Source organism: Cryptomeria japonica, chromosome 2, assembly GCF_030272615.1.
Source record: "Cryptomeria japonica chromosome 2, Sugi_1.0, whole genome shotgun sequence".
Taxonomy (NCBI): domain Eukaryota; kingdom Viridiplantae; phylum Streptophyta; class Pinopsida; order Cupressales; family Cupressaceae; genus Cryptomeria; species Cryptomeria japonica.
In genome coordinates, this window is record NC_081406.1 from 678,848,194 (window position 1) to 678,870,674 (window position 22,481).

General features: G+C 35.4%; 1 protein-coding gene across 1 annotated transcript; it reads right to left on the minus strand.

Moving 5' to 3' along the window:
• Positions 1-180: 180 nt before the first annotated feature.
• Positions 181-18,238, minus strand: LOC131036849 (small ribosomal subunit protein uS13c). Its single transcript, XM_057968840.2, has 3 exons — positions 18,034-18,238; positions 17,529-17,753; positions 181-572 (listed from the first exon to the last, which is right to left on the minus strand). The coding sequence occupies exons 1-3, from the start codon at positions 18,136-18,138 to the stop codon at positions 399-401; spliced, it is 504 nt and encodes a 167-aa protein (XP_057824823.1). The 5' UTR covers positions 18,139-18,238; the 3' UTR covers positions 181-398.
• Positions 18,239-22,481: the final 4,243 nt, after the last annotated feature.

Here is a 22,481-nt window from a genome sequence, read left to right on the forward strand (position 1 = left end):
AAAATAATTTACTTAATATAAAATAATTCTTAACTAAAAATCATTATAGATATTTAATATATTACCTTCTGCATGTTTCAAAATAATTTACTTAATATAAAATAATTCTTAACTAAAAATAATTATAGGTAACATCAAATCTATAGCTTTTCCTCAAACTTAAACATTTAAACAAGTTCATATTACAACTCATAACTCTGCTCTATTACTGGGTGACATTAAGAACGAACCAGAAGGCTATGTTTCCAACTTCATACAAAAATTTGCGTGTTTAACTTATAAGCAATGATATCTAAATGAGATTGCTAAAACATAGAATTTTCTGATTTGATCTTTGGAATAAACTCGGGGAAATTTCAAATTTACAAACTCCACCATAGGTGGTAAAACATCAAGGCTTATTTGGGGCCCGGAGCCTTTTTCTTTCCTGCTACCGCAAACCTCTTTCCTTTTAATGTCCGGCAATTGTTTTTAGTTCGTTGCCCTCTGCAAGGCAAACCTGCTTGATGCCGCCGTCCTCTATAGCATCGAATTTCAATTAACCTCCTGATGGCAAGACTGTTGAATCGGCGCTGCAAATTCATGAATTCAATCACAATCGCAACATAAGAGCACCCATCTTAGTACCAAAAAGCATTAATAAAAAATAATTTAATAAATTACTAAGAAAGATTATGTCAAATAGAGCAGAGCCCTTCTTGGACAAGGATATAAAAAAAATGTTTGTAAGAGAAATATTATGTCTTTACATATACAAACAATATGAACTTGAGTGTGGACATATTGGACTAGGAGATTACTTTTTACAGAAAGACACACTTCCCTTGACAAGAAACGGGGATGCACTTATGCTTTGATTGGAGATAGAGATACAGATTCGGCAGCCAGCCAGTAGCGATCACAGGTCAAGATAAAGAAAACGCGAGGAATAGAGATGGATATAAACACTTACTGGGAATATAAAGGAGTTAAAATTGAAACAATATTTAGTGTACCAATATGCTGAAATCAGCACAGAAATTGGGCTCATGTTTTTTAAAGCTTGGATGCTGAGAAGTTCTCCAGCAAGTGACATAAACTGGTTTGATCCTGGTGACTCGAGAATCCCGCCTAATTGTATAACTAATCATTCCAAGCATGGAAACAGTGAAAGATTAATAGCCTAATAAATTTTTAAAAATGTACCAATATGCTGAAATCAGCACAGAAATAGGGCTCATGTTTTTTGAAGCTTGGATGCTGAGAACTTCTCCAGCAGGTGACATAAACTGGTTTGATCCTGGTGACTCGAGAATCCCGCCTAATTGTATAACTAATCATTCCAAGCATGGAAACAGTAAAAGATTAATAGCCTAGCATTGTATTTCTAACAAGAGGATTTGCCCTATAACTAAACTAGTGAGACTGCATTACACTTGCCAAAAACATAGGAACCATCTATAGCCTTGTACCAATTCCAGAAAAATCCTGAACTCCAGATCATAGAGACAGAAATCCGGAAAAAAGCATGTCAATCGGTGTACAGGAAAGATGGCAATCTGATTTGAAGTGGATCGCCAACTTTGTTCCCTCTTCATGCGCACATTTCCCAATGCCCAATAGACTGGTAATTAAATCGATGAAATTAAAAAATTGCAAATAAATCTGGATGGCAATATGTCTCCTTTTTTATCCGTAGCTAGGTTTGTCTTTTGGGAGCGTAATAGTGGCAAATATGTAGTTACTTTCAGCTTTCAGTTAGGAATGTTTGTGTTTGGAATAAGGCGGCTGTATCAGGGTGTCTTCCAACTGAGCAGTGACTGAGGCTTTCAGTTAGAGCGGCTGCATTTTGAGTTGATTTCATCCTGTCCGTACCTGTTAGTCAGCACAGTGGTGGACAGGAAAAAGGAAGGTGTGTGGTCAGTTAGTTAGAACTGAAGTTTCTTTCAGTCAGGATCAGTTAAATTAGGAATAGCCTTGCCAATTAACTATTGTCAATTTAGGGAGGAACATTTTAGTCAACTGCCATCCATTAAGAAGCAGAATTAAATAGATGGAATACACTTGAAATTTGATAAAACAAAGTCATTTCTTTTTCGTGTTTCAGCAAATGTTGCTTGGAGACAAAATCCTTCAGGTGCAGAGATTAGGCTTCTTGAGGATGGAAACCCTTAAGCAGCAAATACACACTCAAACTGACATCTAGAATGTGAGTAGTGCCTAGTTCTGCATGTGGGTGTGTTTAGTAAGGCGTATTGGTTTGATGAATATCTATATGCTTATGAACTGTTTTGAGGAAATATAAAAAATAAGTATTGTTTGCTATAATATTTGTGGATTTGTTATTTTGTATGTTTTTAGTTTGAGCTTTTACAGTGGTATTAAAGCTGTGATCTTGCCAGCCTGTGAAAGGGAATAGAACAAAACAAAATCAGATACCAATATTGCATGACAGTGACTGACGGAGGAGAGCAAAAAATCGCACATGAGGATAGAGCAAGAATTCTTCAACTTGATGAGATCCTTCAAGGATGGTCAGCAACAACTCATTAATCTCTTTGCCCAGAGTATGCAAATGCCTGGACCAAATCATGTCACTATGCCTCCAGATAATGATGCACAAAGGGAATCCCCATTTTCAGCAGCAAACCAGAACACCTCATTCAAATCAGTCAGTGGTACTGAACTATCAAGATTTACTTTCTTGCAGAGGATTTTCAACCACTTTGACCAAAATGATGAGGAGATTGGTTATGAAAACAATGAATTAGAACAGCGGCAGGTAGCAGAGGAGCAAATTGTTGAGCACAAACCTGAGTAGTTGACGGAGGAGAATACCAGCACTAGCAAGGGTACACTTGTAGCTCTTTCTAGAGCACCCGAATATCCACAATTTCACGAAGTTGAAGCCCAAACTGATGGCAATCTATGCAGGTGTACTGGATATTGTCCCTTATTGGATGTTTTCTAAACATTTGAATGCAGACAATGATGGTAACTACAAGCAAGTAGATAAAAGAAGTAGTTATTTGAAGTTAGAGCTTGACATGGAAGATGTTTGTGATAAGAAGCCATGGGACCTAGCACATGGGAGCTTGGGAAAGGGATAAACACATTTGATTGCAGTGTATTCTGATGAAAATGGAGAGCTTGAGTTATGCATGGCAGTACAAAGTGTGGATAATGATGATATTGATAATGAAAGAGTGGAGGATGAGGTATCACTCATAGGTCATCTGTCACCAGAGGGAGTTGGGTGATATCTTAGCTTTGTCTTGCTTTAAGGCAAGCAAATTCAGGAAAGGAGGGTTTGTCACGTCCTCTTTTCAACCAATAGGTAGGTTTATCTTTTGGCAATGTAGGAGTAGAAAGTATGTAGTAATTTTAGTTTTCAATTAGGAATGCTTGTGTTTAGAATAAGGTGGTTGTATCTACGTGTCTTCCAATTGACCGATGATTTAGTTTGGTATTGTTTTCATAACTATTAGTCAGTTAGAATTGTAGTGGACTGGGATAAGGAGGGTGAGTGGTCAGTTAGTTAGAACTAAAGTTACTTTCAGTTAGGATGACTTCAGGTTAACATTTTATTGTTCGTGGAGATGTTTCCCAATGCCAATAAATTAGTGATTTACTTGTGAATAAATCACAGTTTATTAAAAAATTGCACTCAAATAAATCATGATTTGCTTTTGGATAAACAAGTCTTTTAAATTTTTGTTCTTTTCTACTTCTTTTGATAAAATTAAATTTTTTATTCATATTGCAAAGAGGCTAGAGGCTAGTTACAAGGAGACAAGATGACCAGGAGAAAACGTACAACTATATCACTAGGAGAAACTTAGGAATTGCTATTGGAGTCATCCTCCTCTTTAATGTTCGGGATGTTCGCACCTATAGCTGAACATTCTTCAATAGTACGAAGCTGAGCACGTATTTTTGGTGCTAGAATTCTAGTGTTGAAAATAGTGTCCAAAGATAATGCCTCATCTCTTCACGGTCTCTTGTATTGGTAACAATCTCATTCAAACTGTTCATCTGATCGTTCATAATACTTCTTCTACAGTCCCCTTCCATATATAGGTTGAGAGACATCAGCCAAATTTCCCACCTCTGACCAGTTTCTCAAGATAGCCATTTCCATAGGATCCAACTATTTAGATTTTGAAAGTAGCAAAATATTCAAGTTGTTGAAACATGCTTCTCTAATCTTCCTCCAAATTTGATCCTTGGATTTACTCATATTGTTAAAGATCCTCCTTTTCCTTTCTAACCATACTTTAAAAATAATAAAACTGGGGACCATAATCCAAAGAATTTGAAGATTATTCAGAGCCACCAGACTTTGCTAAACCATCAAATACATCTTTAAGGGAGATTGGAAAACCCATTTAATATGAAAACTATCGATAGTTTAGCTCTACTCCAATTGTCTTTTACAAAGTCACAATGACAGGTGAAGTGAGCACCCTCTTCCTCATGACATAAGCACAAAAGGCATTCACTAGGTCTAGAGAAGCCTCATTTTTGCAATTAATTCCGAGTAAGCATTCGAGAATGATAGGGAATCCAAAGAAAGACAACCAAATCTTAATCCAGCTTTGATAGACTATTTGAGAAAGTTTGTTGCACCCATCTTTGATTAAATAAAAACCTGAACTGTGCATGTCAAATCCCAAACCATCTGCCTCCTGACTCCAAATATGCCTAATATTGTGGAAAATAATGAAACGTTCCTTTCCTAACTTTTCACAAGGCACCCTCAAGAGGGGGAAAAGGTTGTCATCTCCTAAAAGTACTCTCTAGTTCCACCACCTCATCCTAGAAGTCCTTGACATTGTCATTAAAGGGTAAAGATAAGGATACTCGAATGGTTTTTCAACAATCCTTGTGTCTTCCCAAAAGGCAATATTTCTGCCATTTTGAATGGTAGAGAGGTTGAACCTGCATATGACATGCTTGACCTCTTTTATGCTCTCCCATATGGCCAATCCTTTAGGAACATCATTATTCTCGATAAAGAGGATCAGATTGTCACCAAACAAGTATTTCTCTTCCACACTAATTCTCTATATCAGAGATAAATTTCCAAACAAGTTTTGCTAGAAGGGCTTGATTGAACATAAGGGTATCCTTGATACCTAGACTACCAACATTTTTAGCTTTACAAACCTCCTTCCACGCAACAAGGAGATATTTGGAATGAACTCTAAGTCTCTATATCAGAGATAAATTTCCAAACAAGTTTTGATAGAAGGGCTTGATTGAACATAAGGGTATGCTTGATACCTAGACCACCAACATTTTTAGCTTTATAAACTTCCTTCCACACAACAAGGGGATATTTGGAATGAACTCCAGTGCCTTTCCAAAGGAAATTCCTCATGGTAGTGGTAATATTAGAGACGATCCTTTTGGGAGCTAACAAGAGGGAGAACTATATATAAGAATGATCTAGATAGCTGCTTTTAGAAGCACTACCCTTAGCCATCTTCCTTTCCATCTCGTAGTCTGACTAAGCCAGTCCAGGATCAGAGTACAAAGATGCTTCTTGTTCCAACCTCCAAATGGAGGAAATCTGAGGTAGGTATCAAGAAAGGGTCCTCTCTTGAAGGACAAATATCTACAAATAAAGTCTTGTTCCTGATCCTTCAAGTTCATACAAAAAACTTAATATTTCTCCTTAGTAAATTTCTGACCTGAAACCTGTTCATAATCTCTGAATAGGTCTTTAATAATTTGGCATTCTTTTATCAATAGAGATGCAAAGAGCATTTTGTCATCCACAATTGATGATGAGAAGTCTTTTCCCATTGATAAAGCCCGCAATCCTTTAAGAACTCCTCTTTCCTTGAGGACACCAGTTCGCCTACCTAATGATTCCACCATGATATGAATAAGTAGGGAGAAAGGGAGTTTCCATGAAGCTCGATAGTGACATTTGACAGTCATTGATAGGACAAAAAGCTTATTAAAGAGTAGCATCTTTTAAACCAAGCTCTCCAATCATAGCTAAACCCAAATTCCTTCAAATTCTATCCGAGAAAATTCCAATTAACTTTGTCATAAGCCTTCAAGATATCCAACTTATGGAAAATGCCCTTTCTAATGCTAGCCAATTTCTGCTCTTTTTTACATTCCAGATTAAAATTTGGATTTTGTCAAGCACAAGTGCACTCCAAAGATTTGAACTTGTATTTGAAAACTTGCGTACAATTTTCAAGAAGTCATTCAAAAATTGTAAAATAATTGATTTTTCTTTATAGTTTATAAACAATTATTTTTTAAATCTCCCCTCTTTTAACACTGCAGATTAAGATTTGTTTTCTCAAGCACAGGTGCACTCTAAATATTTGTACTTGTATTTCAAAAGGTGGTCACAAATTTTGAGAACTCATTAATCATGATTGTTAAACTTGAATTGCTGCACCTATGGCCTCAATGCCTGTATCTTTTGAAGGGTTTTAAGCATCGTTAAAAGCTAATAAATTATAAAAAATGGTATGTGCCATGAAGGTCCCCGTTACCTTGGAGGCTATAATTTGGGCTTGATGATGGGGTAGTACCCCTCAATCCTGCCTATATCACAATATGAAATGTGCCTAGGGTGCTGCCCCTTGACACCGTTGGGGGCTGCCGCAAAAATACCTTTGCTCTAGTTTTAAGAAGCAGAAAAATATAAAAAATTGTTTTAGGTTGGCAAGATAGATAAACAACATTTTTTCCCTTCATTTGGTTTGAAATAACAAATATAACAATATCCCCCTATTTTTATCATATTTCAGCATTTTATAGTTTCTCAAGTTTTTTCCAAAGTAATTGAATTCTATCTATATTTCTGGTTTGCCAAGTCTATCCCAATTCCAAATAATGCTACTATGCTCCACCTAGATACAGAGGTAAAATCACTTTGACGAAATCTGATGGAGTAAGGGAAAATTACAAGAACTCTGAAACTACATTCATCTTATACTCACTGATTACTATCATACATTAAAAAGACGAGCTACAATACTACTGTTGGATGTTTTTCATGGGTCCCAATTCCAAATTATATATTTGGAAATATCTAGGTTGTGTGCTCTATCCACTTATATACCAAAACATTACACTGTTAACATATGTTGTAATAAATATTTCAACACTTTCTCCTTATTACAACACAGTCCAAAGATGCATGGGGATTGGGACAAACAAAAAGTCCAACATAGATACAATCAAATGATAATCAAGGATGCACTCATCAGTTCCCCAAGAAGACATGAATTGAGACACACCCTATAGTCCTACATACACACAATTGGGTGAATAGGGGCTCACACAACATATCACAACAAAACATTATGTGCAAACAAGGACACACTAAACTATTCGCCAAAACAACATAAGTGAGAGTGAGCCTTGCTATGCTACCTCAGTGGAAATTGGCCTCACTGAACCACTACAAAAGTTTCACCATCAATGGAAGCTAGGTCTCATTAAACAACAATGAATTCTATTCAGAAGGACAAATCAATAGTTCAGTTCAATAAACATATGCATCCTCACCATGCTCATGGGGAAGGTATTAATCACATGCAACATAATCATAACCTTCATTGTTGTTATCACCAATGAGCAAAGCCTTGTCTTTTAACTATCCATCTATCTAGTCATTGCTCTTTGTAGAGAGTTCAATATATAACCCTGTTGCTTGCAGTAGAATCACGCAAACCTATTCTTTGATGTCTATCTTGTACTTGAGAATAAAGAATTTTAAGCTTGTTTTTTACAACCACCATAATTTCTTCTTTAAACAAGTCATTATTCTTAGCTCGAATCTCTTCATCGATCAAGGATGAGATTTTGTTTTCCCAAATTGGATTAGACTTGCTCCTTAAGCATAATCATCTACTATAGCTTTTATTCCAGCTAATTAATTTTTCAAGAACAAAAATTACTTGCATGTTGACGGTTAAACAATGTTGTCTTAAACAATCTCTGCTTCAAATTCATCTTTGCACCAGTAGCTTGTGATCCGAACATACTACTAAAGACAATCCCAATCTACCTTAGAAGACTTTGAGTCTTTGACAGGTCTATGTGATGGAATTTATCTTGGAAAATTTTGGAGGATCTATTTGATGCAAATATACATCAGACAACCCCAAACCAATTACACTCATATCTTTTTGATATTTCATGGTCTACTTTGTAGTCTTGCCAGCATTCTGCAATTTTAGTGTCTTTCCACCAACAAAATCTCATTGATATTTTTTGATTAGGCAAGCTGTAGCTTAACTTGCCACATGTGGAAATCCTGGCCATCAAACAAGTTATTGGCACTTGTCTTCTGCATGGAAAAATTCCCTCCTTCAACATAAAGGTTCATAAGGATGCTGATTACTTTGAAAATGCATCTCATTTACAATGGACTCAGAAAGATGACCTCTACAAAAATACATTAATGAACAACAGAAAAATTATTAAACCTAACCTTTTATAGGAGCTGGTTTTTGGATGCTTAACAATGATGTGTTGCATATGCTGAAATTTTTTTGTCAGATAATGCACAATGGAAAAAAAGTTACTGAATTAACTTGATCTACAGCCAATTAATCCGCAAATATCAAATTCAGCACAACATTTTTGTTGTTGTTGTGAAAGGCAAGGTTTACTTCCGTGTTACTGGTTCACTGCTGGGAGTCACTGGGTCCGGTACAGTTCAAACCCAATTCACGGTCTGGTCCGGTCCACTGTGGGTTTGGACAGGGTTCTGCCCACAGACTATGAGTCTGACCTAAATGGACCCAGGCAAACCCAGGATGTATTTTGTCCATTCACTCGCCATGCCATTCCACCAAATTTGCCGATTTTCTAATTTTTGTTAACTTATTTTTTACTCCAAAAAGGTCTATTCGCCTCCCTAACCCTAAAATATGACATAGAAAACATCTAAAAGGCAATACCAAACTCATTTTTCATATTGTGAATGAAAAACAAAAATATTTTCCTCCATTGCTGAGCTTATTTCCTTGTTTTCCATTGCATGGATAGAGTTGAAGATTGGTAGTTGATCTCTCCAAGCTGGTTGTTGTGTTATTCCTACACATTTGCAAGCATTGTTGTCAAGGAGATAGTAGAGGAAAATTTCTTCAAAAGAAGTAGGTTTTTTGAAGTTTTTTTTTTTTTTTGAAGTTTTTTTTACAAATGAACTCTCTAGTTTTGTTTTGAAATTTTTGGTTTGTTTTCATTCTTCTAGGTATCTATAAACATGCTTATTTTTAAATTTTTTTTAAATGAATTAACTATTAAGTTGTTTTTATATACAATATTTTCAAATTTCATTTGTTTCAATTTTTTGAATGTGTTGTTTATTGAACTTATTATCTTAGGTATTACAATGGAAACCATTTCTAGCTTTGTGAACCAAACCCACTTCAAAATAGACCCAAACTCTCCCCCTTTTGGAAATATGTTGAAATGGTACAACTTCTAGGTGGTGAAGGTTATGTTTGGATTTGAGGTAATTGTACAGTTAGATATTTGAGCTCATATAGTTGAGTGAAAGTCCATTTGTGCGAAATCCCTATACTAGGAATCAAATTTTATCTAGGCAGAAAAGATAAAGGCCATGTAGATGAGCTAGTCTTGGCATATATTGAAAAGCAAGCAAAAAAACCCAAGCATCAAGCCATAAATCTAATCATCCTTTGCTAAAGAAAGGATCTCAAGGGATGAAACCCCCTCCACTGCCCTCTAATTTTGAACCTACAAAAACTCAAAGAGCCATCTATTTTTGTCCATAACCGAAGAACAACCTGCGATCTCTATACATAAGAGATCAAAGGGACTGTTGAAAAAGGCATTTCAGAAAGAGTCTAGAGAAATTGCCAATCAAGACATAGCAAGATGTGTCTATGTGAATGGATCGGCATTCAATGTTGTTCACTCACCATATTGGTAAAAAAATGGTGAAATCAATTAATGAGGCTCCAAAAGGGTAGAAGTGCCCAAGTTTTAAAAAGGCACGTAGCACCTTATTGGATAAAGAGGTGAAATTTGTAGAGGAATCCTTAAAGCCCACAAGGGATTCGTGGATCTAAATGGGAGTGTCCATCGTTTCTGATGGATGGAAAGATGCAAAAAATCACCATTGATTAATGTTATTGCAGTGTCCCCTAAAGAGGCAATGTTTTTGATAGCAATGGATTGTGAAGGAGAGGTGAAAGATGGTCCATTTATTGCTAATATTCTTTTTCAATTCATTGAGGAAGTGTGCCCTAAAATGTTGTGCAAGTTATAACAAACAATGCCACAAATTGTAGGGCTGCTGGGCTATTGATTGAGTGTTGTTATTCCCACATTTTTGGACACCTTGTGCTGTCCACTCCCTCAACCTAATGATACAAAAAATTGGCACCAAAATTTATTGGATCAAACAAGTATATGCTAAGGCCACAGAGATCCAAATGTTCCTCACCAACCACCATACATCACAAGGCATATTTAGAACATTCTCGAAATTAGAGTTGCTGAAGGCAAGTTAAATTATAAATATGTTTCACTTTAGTAAACATTTTAATTTTAATTTTCAAAAAGGTTGCTGAGATCTGTTTTACCTCCAACACAATTGTGTTGAGATGACTTGTGAAGGTTTATGAGGCACTTTCTAACAAGGAAATCAGCCAAAATTGGTCCATGGAGGCAATTTAGCACTACAAAGGCAACAAATATTAAGCAAATGATCCTAGATGACATTTGGTGGAATTGTGTTGAGTGTCTCCTCAATTTCATTGAACCCATATTGAGCATGATCCATTATATTGACATGGACAGGCCTTGTTTGAGTGAGCTACTTGATGGCATCAACTCAACAATTAAAAATATGAAAGTCATCATAAATGCAAAAGAGCAAGATTCTAAAGAAAAATTCTTCAAAGAACTACACGAAATCATTGTAAAGAGATGAAACAAGATGACCACTTTGTTGCATCTTCTTGCCTTTGCATTGAGTCCCAAATATTCTAGTACTCAGCTCCTTTCTGTTGTCACAAGAGTTGCCCCATATAGAGATCTTAAGTTGCTCAAGGTTACAAGGCAACACTTCGCAGACTCTTCATTGGTTGTGACATGCGAGATTGTGATGTCCCCTTATGTTAAAACTTAGGAAATAGGGACAATAACTTCAAAGATCAATTGCAATAGACTTTGCAATAGACTTCTTTCCACCAAAAATCTCTAATAGTACTTAAAAACAATGATAAACAATGCTAATCAGCATAAGAATGATAGATTCAATACACCGTTGATATTACTAATAAGATGATGATATCAGTACAAAATATCATTGAGGTTTCTGATTCAACACTTAGATGTATGCGAGAGGGTCTTGACCTATATATCTGTACTTAGTGCAATGTAATTAATGTAAAGATTGTCTCTGCTGTATCCAATATGTTCACTGGTAATCATGCCAGAATTATCTCCCTTCCATAATAATCCCTTCTACATTTCTTATTCGTCTTTTATATCTTTAAGTCACTCAAGAAGGGTTGTGATTCAATGAAAGAAGGCATTCCTTCCCAATGGACATGTCTTTATTAATATTACACTCTATGCTTTATTGCCATCTTTTTCATGATTAAGCGCTGCTTTGTTATATACCCAATTGTTGCCGCCTTGTATACTATTTGTTTCTTTCTAGCATATATACATAAGTCTGATTGGTCAACATATAATTCCCAATGTAGTAAATAATACCTTAGTCTTCTTTAATTAGGGTCAGTTTGCTAATTTATTTGCCATATGGTCAATTACGAGGCAAATCGATGCCTTAATCTTTATATCCATTACTAACATCGTCCCTACTCACGATCGAACGATGCTTTTAAATGATCATTCTCATCTCCGTTAAATACTTCAATACTCTTCTTTGACCCGTTCATGAGAATCCTTCTAAACGGTGTTTGAGTAGGAAGCGACTCTGTGATTCTTAGAGTGCCCAACCCATGAAATAGCACCTTCCTTCCACAACGATTACATATAAAGATCCGATATGTCCTTAATCGAGATCATTGATTATTACTGGTGATGTTTAATGTCAATATTGAAACAATTGTCTAGGAATAAGATTTGTGATATCTCATTCACCCCCTTCGGCCAATACCATACCATTGACTATCTATTCTTTTGCAAGTTTTGTCTGCAGTTGATGGGGGCATCACAGTCTCCCCTCCTTGAAATTGCTTGCCCACAAGCAATGAGAGACGTTAGACTAATCCTCAGTAGTTTGTATTCCTCATTTCATTTGGTTGTCTCCAATGTTCGCTCGATGTCTTGGATTTATCTCTGAATCAAAGCGAGGGTAAACTAAACATATATTAAGGTGAGGATTAGAAGCATGAAACACATCTATGATCTCCAATGTAGTTTAGATCGTTCTAGTTATTCCTATATCAAGTGTGAACCAAACATGGAGCATACACATGAAAACACAAAGCATACACATGAATATATGCAAACACGGAGTATACACAAGTACTTAAAATATACGTATGAATATATGCAAGCACGAAGCGTACAACAAATACACATGTTGTCAAACCTTGTTTGAAATCCTGCATTAAGTTAGGAAACCATTGGAACTAATAATATAAATTTCTAAAGAAAGATAATTAATCATAAATTAACTTGACTAGGATCTTGCCCAACTTCCTATAGGAGCTCAATCATAAGAAAATGGGAGTAAGAGGAATGATGAGGTGTCCAAGAGCTCTACCCTAGGCCAAAGAGCGGAGTGAAAGCCAAAGCCCCCTTGGCCTCATGGGACCACCGGTCAACTACCATGAGGTGGGCTACTTAGTGAGGTATCCTATCATCGTTCCCCTTCATCACTTCCATCCTTATCCCCTTGTTAATAATCAATTATGATGGAGTCAAGAAGGATACACTAGGGTGTCCTAAATATCCTTCCCCTCTAAGTCCAAGAGTGGTGGACTCCGTCTTACACCCCCTTGGCCTCATGGGACCATCGGTCAATTACCATGAGGTGGGTTACCTAGAGGAGGACCTCATCACCATTCTCCCATCTTGTACTTCCGTATATTACTATCATGACAATTTGCTCAATAGATTCTTCATGGATTTCTTATACATTTCACAATTGTGTAATTTTAAGACAGTTTTCTCTCTTCCTTTCTTACTCATTGCTGTTGGAGCTCCTTAGGTGTATGTATTCATGATCACTAAATCTGTTCATCCACAAAACTCCATTTGTTTGTTGTCTCATCCTCTTTTGATTGAAGGAATTTAAGATTACCCTCATCATATATTGTTTTCTTGCAGGGGTTTTCCCCTTCATGGGGTATAACTTCTGTACGATGGCCTTCACCTTTTCTTTCGCACTTATGTCCCGGCTCCCAATTTTCTTTGCACCAATAGCACAAGCTTTTATTCTTACATTTACTCTGGCTACAAGCATGCCCCTCCTCCCAAGGATCTTTACACTTGTAACACAACTTTTCCTCTTGATGTCCTTCATTACAAACATGCCCATGCTTCCATGGATCTTCACATTTAAAGCATGGTCTTTTCTTTCTAAGTTCTTCTCGAGTGGCTTGAGAAAGAAATATTCCCTCATGCTTGTCCTCCTTATGGAAATACTTAGATGTAAGATTTTTAGACCTTTCTTTTAAAGATGAGGTGTCAAATTTTAGGGCCTTTTGAATGGCTTCTTCCAGGTTTGTTGGTTCCATGGCACTTACTATGTTTCTGATTGATTCTTTGAATCCTTCCACAAAGAGGTAAGTGAGTCTCTCTTGAGATATTTTTGGTACCATGACAACCAACTTTTGGAAGTCAGTGGCAAACTCCTCTACTTTCCCTTGTTGTTTAAGTTGAGTTAATTCTTTGAAATACCATTGTGGATGTTTTTGGTCAAATCTCTTGATGATCTTTTGTATAAACTCATCATAAGTGGTTATGTATTGATGGCCTTGGGTGATAAGACCATAGTGCCACCATTCATAGGCAGTTTCTATCAAGTGCAACACTGCAGATTTAATTGCATTTTCCTCGATCATGGGGCTTAGTGATAGGTTAGTATCTAGCTTTTGGACCCATGAACATGCCAAAAATTTTCCGGATCCATCAAAGGTAGGGAGAGTTATTTTACTTATTCTTTCTTTAAGATCCTTGACAGAAAGTCTTTTTCTTTTCATGTTAGGGATGGCCTTCAATTTGCAATCACAATAATCTTTAAAAGACACATTCCCCTTTAATTCCGCGTCAAGTCTAGAATATGCTTCTAGGATTGCATCCACATTATCCATAGGTCGTGCGTTTGCTTCTTCTCCTTCTTCCCCCTAGTCTTCTCTAGGTAGGAATGAGGGTCTTGTTGGCCTCATATTGTAAGTATTATTATTATGATTATTTTCTGAATGGTTGGAATTGGTGTCCCTTTCATTACTCTGGTGGGGTCTAGTCCGATTGTTACTGATTGATTGTATAGCTTGAAGGAGAAGTTGATTGGTTCTCTCATTTTGTTTAATCAGTTCTTAGGTGGTTTGAGCTGTTTGCTCCATAAAGGCTCTCAAATCATTGCTTAGCTGTTCACCCATCTTGTTTCCCCTTCTCTGCATTAATTAATAGTCCATAGTATGGCAGGAAAGTTTGCTCTGATACCACTTGTGACATCCCCTTATGTTAAAACATAGGAAATAGGGACAATAACTTCAAAGATCAATTGCAATAGACTTCTTTCCACCAAAATTCTCTAATAATACTTAAAAATAATGATAAACAATGCTAATCAGCGTAAGAATGATAGATTCGATACACCATTGATATTACTTATAAGATGATGATATCAGTACTGATATCATTGAGGTTTTTGATTCAACACTTAGATGTATGCGAGAGGGTCTTGACCTATATTTCTGTACTTAGTGCAATGTAATTAATGTTAAGATTGTCTCTGCTGTATCCAATTTGTTCACTGATAATTGTGCCAGAATTATCTCCCTTCCATAATAATCCCTTCTACATTTCTTAATCGTCTTTTATATCTTTAAGTCACTCAAGAAGGGTTGCGATTCAATGAAAGGAGGCATTCCTTCCCAATGGACATGTCTTTATTAATATTTGTAATGTCCCAAAGGAGGCATTCCTTCCCAATGGACATGACAATATTACACTCTATGCTTTATTGCCATCTTTTTCATGATTAAGTGCTGCTTTGTTATATACCCAATTGTTGCTGCCTTGTATACTATTTGTTTCTTTCTAACATATAAACATAAGTCTGATTGGTCAACATATAATTCCCAACGTAGTAAATAATACCTTAGTCTTCTTTAATTAGGGTCGGTTTGCTAATTTATTTGCCATATGGTCAATTATGATTTGTTAGGCAAATCGATGCCTCAATCTTTATATCCATTACTAACGTAGTCCCTACTCACAATCGAACGATGCTTTTAAATGATCATTCTCATCTCCGTGAAATACTTCAATACTCTTCTTTGGCCAGTTCATGAGAATTGTTCTAAACGGTGTTTGAGTAGGAAGTGACTCTGTGATTCTTAAAGTGCCCGACCCATGAAATAGCACCTTCCTTCCACAACGATTACATATAAGATCCAATATGTCCTTAAACGGGATCACTGATTATTATCGATGATGTTTAATGTGAATATTGTAACAATTGTATAGGAGTAAGATTTGTGATATCCCATTCACGCCCTTTGGCCAATACCATACTTGGACTATCTATTCTTTTGCAAGTTTTGTCTGCAGTTGATGGGGACATCACAAAGATGCAGTGAGGGCTGAGTTCATGGGTTGTGCATGCTCCAATGATTGTAGTCTTGATGCTCTTTGGGACTAGTATATGGTCGATGCTCATAGTTGGTGAAACTTCCATGATGAAACATACACACACCTACAACCTCTTGCGATCAAAATTTTATTCAAGTTTTATTAAAAGAAAAATTCTTGTAAGTTTTATTTATATTTGAATTTTTTAAGTTTTGGAACTCTTAACTCTCTAATTTTGTCTTAATAGGTTGGTAGTTTATTTGCATCTAAAAGGAATTGAAGCACATACTTCTTCATCCAATCAATAAAGCAGTATAGACTACACTCAAAAAAGGCAGAGGACTTGGTGTATATGCATTCAAACTTGTGGCTCCTTACACACAAACAAAGTGAATACAAAGAAGTGGTATATCGAACTATGTATTGACTTGGATGCTTCCATTGTCCACTTTGTTGCACTTGAGGTTGCCTAGTGAGCATGAGAGTGCTAGTGCCAATGCTAGTGGTAGTGGTAGTTCCAGTGCTATTGCCGGAGGCACTATTTGTGGTTCTTCTAATTTACCGCAACATAGACCATCTAATATGGGTGATGATGATGATATTTGATCAATGATGGTTGATTGTTGATGGTTGCCATTATTATTTTATAACTTTTAAAGTTTAAGATATATCATGATATTTGAGTTTGACTAATATTTGACTATTAATATGGTGATGTATATTTTGAACTTAATTACTGCTGCAAGAATCTATATATTTCTGATTTTTATATGTTTTTGTACGGACAAACCCAAAGGGAACCAACCCCCAGTTTTTTTGACCCAACCATCAAATCTGAAGCCAAACTGGTAACTTAGGTTTACTTCTATTAGCAAAAAAATATTGTGCCCATGCTGGTTAATCTCTTCCAACGCCGTCTACTACATACTTCATTTTAAACAGCTCTCTCATTCACAAGGGCTTCACTTTCTTCAGACTGCTACAAGTTTTTAGGGTGTTTTAAGTACATCATAGAAGTGTCTTAATTCCCTCACAACACCACAATTCTTTATGTATTTTCTGATCTTATGTAAACTCGACAATAATTTTGTTTATTCTCAGCCTGCACTACTCTCTAGGCAAGATAACTTATATCTTGCACAAAATTAGAGTATTCTCTAATAGCATATGTTGTCAAATAAACATCCATGTCAACCATGCAAAGTTCAAGAATATTTATATAAAAACTTGGTTTGCTGTAATCCTATTTCTCTCAATAGAGCCCTATCATCAAGCTCTTATCTCTCAACTTATTCTAATCTCCAGACGAATGTTATAATCATTCAACAAACACAATAACGAGTTTATATAATTTAAACATATATACTAAACCATTACACCGTTAAACCTATAAAGTTATAGAAACTCCAGCACTTCCAATGTTTCCAGTGAGCTATCTCATTTAGTTCACTCAAAACATGGGATACAAACTTCAATACCTTCTATGCAGTTTATCAAGAAAAGCGTTGTTAATTACTACCACATTTCATTTTGTAAGAAAAAGCATCAAATTTTATAATGGACCTGAGATTTGAAATCATCTTAAGACAACATAAAGTGTTGAAATTAAATGAAGTAACATACCCACTTGGTAATTTTTTGGAAAGAGTCACCCCTAATAGCATATCTGCCTAAAATTACCCCACCGAGGCAATTTACTGAATCCATAAACATAAAAGCAACTATTTGAACATTTTAAGTTCAAAATAGATTACCAGGTCTCCTTCAATCATGTACTTGTTGACCTCGCCTCGAATTTTAGTAAGCTCTTCCTCAGCGAGGTCACGAGTGACCTTGTTCTCCATACCCAAGTCATGCAGTACCTGCCTGGCTGTGGTACGCCCTATACCATGAATATATTGCAGAGAATACTCTATTCTTTTGTTGTTGGGGATTTCCACTCCTCCAATACGAGCACACCGTATGTCCAACCCTGTAAACTGTTAACAAATAACCCTGAGAAACTCCCAAAAGCACAGGAACCATCCACCAAAGTAAATGTGGTCGTATATCCATATAAACAGTGCTTTGTTGAGGTACGAAAAGTATTAAGAATTTGCTACGATATAACAAGGGTATTTAAGAAATAACACAGGCAGAATCCACCAAAGGTAAATGTGTTCGTGTGTACATATAAACAGCGCATCGTTAAGGTATGAAAAGGGCATTTAGGATTTGCTACGATATAAAAAGGAGTACTTATGAATTGGTGTTTAATACCTTGGGAATGAGCGAGAATTTCTGCGGCATGCGAATGTTGGTGTCCCTTCCTCTGCTAATACCACTAAATCCAGGAGGCAATTGTATTGCCATTGCAGCAGCCATATTGGAGTGCTTCTGCTTCTGCTTCTGTTCTTGCCGTTTTGCTTATTTCCTTATCCTGATATATATTATGTGCCAAAGTCACTGAATGGTCGAGACGAGACTCACTCATTTGTTTGGGTCACGGGGTCCTATGGATAATAGGACCTAATCTTTCCCAAAGAGGGGCTATAGTTGTGTGGGATTTTGGAAATATGTGGTGGTGGTATGAAATTTTACAAGAATTAAAATAAAATATGATATAGTCTATTTAATTATTTACATCATATCAGCATTTCTAATGAGAAGTATCAACATAAATTTGTATAAATTTGATTATAATTTTTTTAATAATTTAACATAAAAAAATTATTTGTTGTTTGAATGATACCTATCACATTCTTATTTAAAATATAACTTATATGCAATCTAAATGATCTCAATATCTTTGGTAATTATAAATTATTATCTCTAATTTTAATATCTAAAAAAGAAATACTATTTATATTATAAAAATTTACATTATTATTTAAAATATAATTTATATTCAACCTTGTATTATTTTAGAACCTTTTAATAGCCTTTCACATATTTTTTTAATAATTTAACATAAAAAAAATTATTTGTTGTTTGAATGATACCTATCGCATTCTTATTTAAAATATAACTTATATGCAATCTAAATGATCTCAATATCTTTGGTAATTATAAATTCTTATCTCTAATTTTAATATCTAACAAAAAAATACTATTTATATTATAAAAATTTACATTATTATTTAAAATATAATTTATATTCAACCTTATATTATTTTAGAACCTTTTAATAGCCTTTCACATATTATGATAATATACATGGTATTTATTGTGCAATCATGAAATTCATAATGGTTGAACAAAAATATCATTTGTTCAAGCAATATCATAATCTTATTTGAAATAAAACTTATATGCAACTTAAATGACCTTAATACTTTTTTGTTATTGGATTAAGAATATAGTTACATACATTTTGGTAATCATATATCTTTGTCTCTAATCTTAATATCTAACACAAATGATCCAAAAATTGAACACAAAATTATTATTTATTGTTATAGAAAAATCACATTATTATCTAAATATAATTTATATTAAACTTTAAAAGATTATACAAAGGTATTTTTTATGTTTACCTTTTATATTTGTGATAGGACAAACATATAATATGAAGTCTTCCAATGCATATACATTACCACCAATATAGTTGTACATATGAATAATATTTTTCTATAAATAAATTACTTGTTTGGTTGAGTATCTTATTTTATAAATTATACACTTATATTGAATAGCTATGATATTTTATATGAAGTTCACTTGTTAAGGAATGTATTTATTATTTTTATATGGAATTCATAAGTTCTCATGTCGAATAAGAGTCTATCTTGACAAACATTCAGTAATTTGTTGATTTTTATGTGAGCTAATTATTGATACTATATAATATAAATATTGCAAGACTAAATCATATAACCCCAAGTATTTAACACAATAGGATCCCACCCAACTATTGGCCACTCTCCCCTAATTTCTATCATTGTATTTGTGTGATACTTATTGAGGTGGGAGGAGACCATTTCAAAATGGAGGAGTCCATTTCAAGTATTAGCGGATATCCCCAACCCAATTATACAAGTATTCTCTCACTCTATTTGTCTCCCTCAATCTCTAGACCTATTTCTCTCCAATCACTCTCCCTCTCCCCTCCTCTCTCTATCCCATTCTCTCCTCTATCTCCCAAGCTCTAAATTTTATAAAATTTTAGACTGTCAAATTTCATTAATCAGAAGGTTCCTATAACAATTCTCTCTCTTTGTCTTCCTGAAGCTCTAGACATGTCTGTCTCTTCTCTCCCCTAGCTCTAGACCTATCTTTGTACCTCTCTCTCTCACCCTTTACTCTCCACTCTATATCTACCCTCTCCCTCTCTTTACAATTACCACACTCTCTCTCTCTCTCTCTCTCTCTCTCTCTCTCTCTCTCTCTCTCTCTACATACCTCCCCATCACTCTCTCCCTAGCTTTATTTCTCCACAGACCTCTCTCTCTACTTATCTCTATCTCGCCTTTCCCTCTCTCTCTACATACCTCTCCTTTCCTCCCTACCTCTATTTCTCTACATACAGCTCCCTCCCTCCTTCCCTCTCCATTCATCTCTATCTTGCCTCTCTCTCCCTCTCCATCCTCTTAAGAAATAATGCTTTAAACCCACATGCAAATAATTCATTTCCTACATAACCCATGAGAGAAAAGCGTGCATACAAGCATACAGAATCACCATAATGCAAAGATCAAAATAGACAAGCCACAAGATAACACAAAATATATCATGGGTAAACCCTTATGAGGGAAAAACCCAGCGTCCAAAAACATCCATACTCCATTATATTAATCAGCCATAAAACAACATAGAGTTACAATGAATAACTTTGAACCATCAAGCTCTCTTGTGCGTTCCCATGTGCCTAAGCATGAATTCACACATCCCATGCCATGTTTCACAAATGCAATCCTTCAAAGGACTCAATACAATGATAGCCCAAAACCATCAGCCAACCTTAACCACTAAACATGTACGTGCTTATATAGACAAAATCTCACACAAAAACAACTAGTGGTAAAGTAAAACCATGTGCTAACTACCACTTGACCCCACATTTAATATTGGGTACTAAGTTTTCTCTTTTTAAATATCTTTCCCCAATATTAAATAATTACAATATAATAATACCATGTTACAATATAACTCATCAAGTGGCCTTGAGAATACTCCCAAGGAATCTCTACATGTTACACACCCATGTGCAACATCAAATGAATAAATATTACATTACATGTCCATGGGAAACACACATAATAAATAAATATTACAATTAAAACATTATTATTCAAGGCGCACAACACCTTATTTCCCAACACATCCGCCCCGTCCCGTCCCGTCCCCGTCTCTCTCTCTCTCTCTCTCTCTCTCTCTCTCTCTCTCTCTCTCTCTCTCTCTCTCTTTTCCTACCTCTCTCCTTCTCTCTACTTATATTGTGAATAACAAGCACAACACTCTAAATTTCCTATACAAGATGTCCTCTAGCAAATCCATTGCATTTGAATGTGTAGATTATATTACATATGATGCCTACAAAGGAGTTAGTGATGCACCACTAGTAAATGAGACAATGCAAGTTATGGTTGGGTGTGTGTTTGTTCGGAAATAAACAGGTTTAATACCTAAGATTCGGAAGATCAATATCTATCCAACAAACTAATCAAAGGATGGGATTCAAGGCTTGGATAGCCGCAACATGAAAATTTGAAACTCATGCAAATTTGAAAATTATGTTACCTTAAATGTGGAAAACCAAGATCAGATCCTTCTTCTTTATGATGCCAAAAATTAGCCTGTAAATCATGCTTAATAAACCTATCTTGTGTGAACTTATAACAACAATAAACAATGATTAACATCAACATAAGATAATAACAATAAGGCATAAATCAACATCATAACATCCACGCATAACACAAGATTTGTGTGGAGAAACCTTTGCAGGAAAAAAACTCCACCAAGAAGAGAGGACAAACTTGCATTATTAACAATAAATGTGATTACAATATAATTGCTTCCATTCTCGTCTTTGCCTCCACAATAGCAGCACCTATTTACATGTGAGCAAGCTCCTTATGCCTCCCATGTAGGAAAAAACTCCACCAAGAACAAAGGACAAACTTGCATTATTAACAATAAATGTGATTACAATATAATTGCTTCCATTCTCATCTTTGCCTCCACCATAGCAGAACCTATGTACATGTGAACAACCTCCTTATGCTTCCCATTTATTCTTTGTTCTAGTAGAGAAATCTACATTCAACTATTACATATATAAAATCTACACCTAAAGACTAAATTTATAGAACGACAAGAGCTTCAAAACCACCAATAAAGGTTCCCAAAGAAGCATCTTCATTCCTCATGGCCACAACCCTTGTAATACCTCCACATAACTCAAAAAGGCATTGTTTTAGCTTCCAATACTTTCCCTCCAACTTAGGCACCCATCTTGCAAGATAAACATTACATTAAATGTAATAAATGGTCAGATACTAATCCCTCCAACTTAGGCACCCATCTTGCAAGATAAACATTACATTAAATGTAATAAATGGTCAGATACTAAGAGAGACTTGTTGCCTCTTACATGTTCCCACTTGGAGAAGTCCATGGGTCACTCTTTTCCACTTCCTTAAGCCATTAATACCTTATTCTAGACATCTATAAGTGGGGAAAATAATATTAAATAATTGTTTTCACAACCCATTTTTTACAGCTAC

Coding starts and splice junctions, on each gene's coding strand:
- LOC131036849 (XM_057968840.2), bottom strand. CDS start 18,138: ATGGCTGCTGCAATGGCAATACAATTGCCTCCTGGATTTAGTGGTATT. Junction 17,754..18,033: donor AATTCTCGCTCATTCCCAAG/GTATTAAACACC, acceptor ATTTGTTAACAG/TTTACAGGGTTGGACATACG. Junction 573..17,528: donor ACATGATTGAAGGAGACCTG/GTAATCTATTTT, acceptor ATGAATTTGCAG/CGCCGATTCAACAGTCTTGC.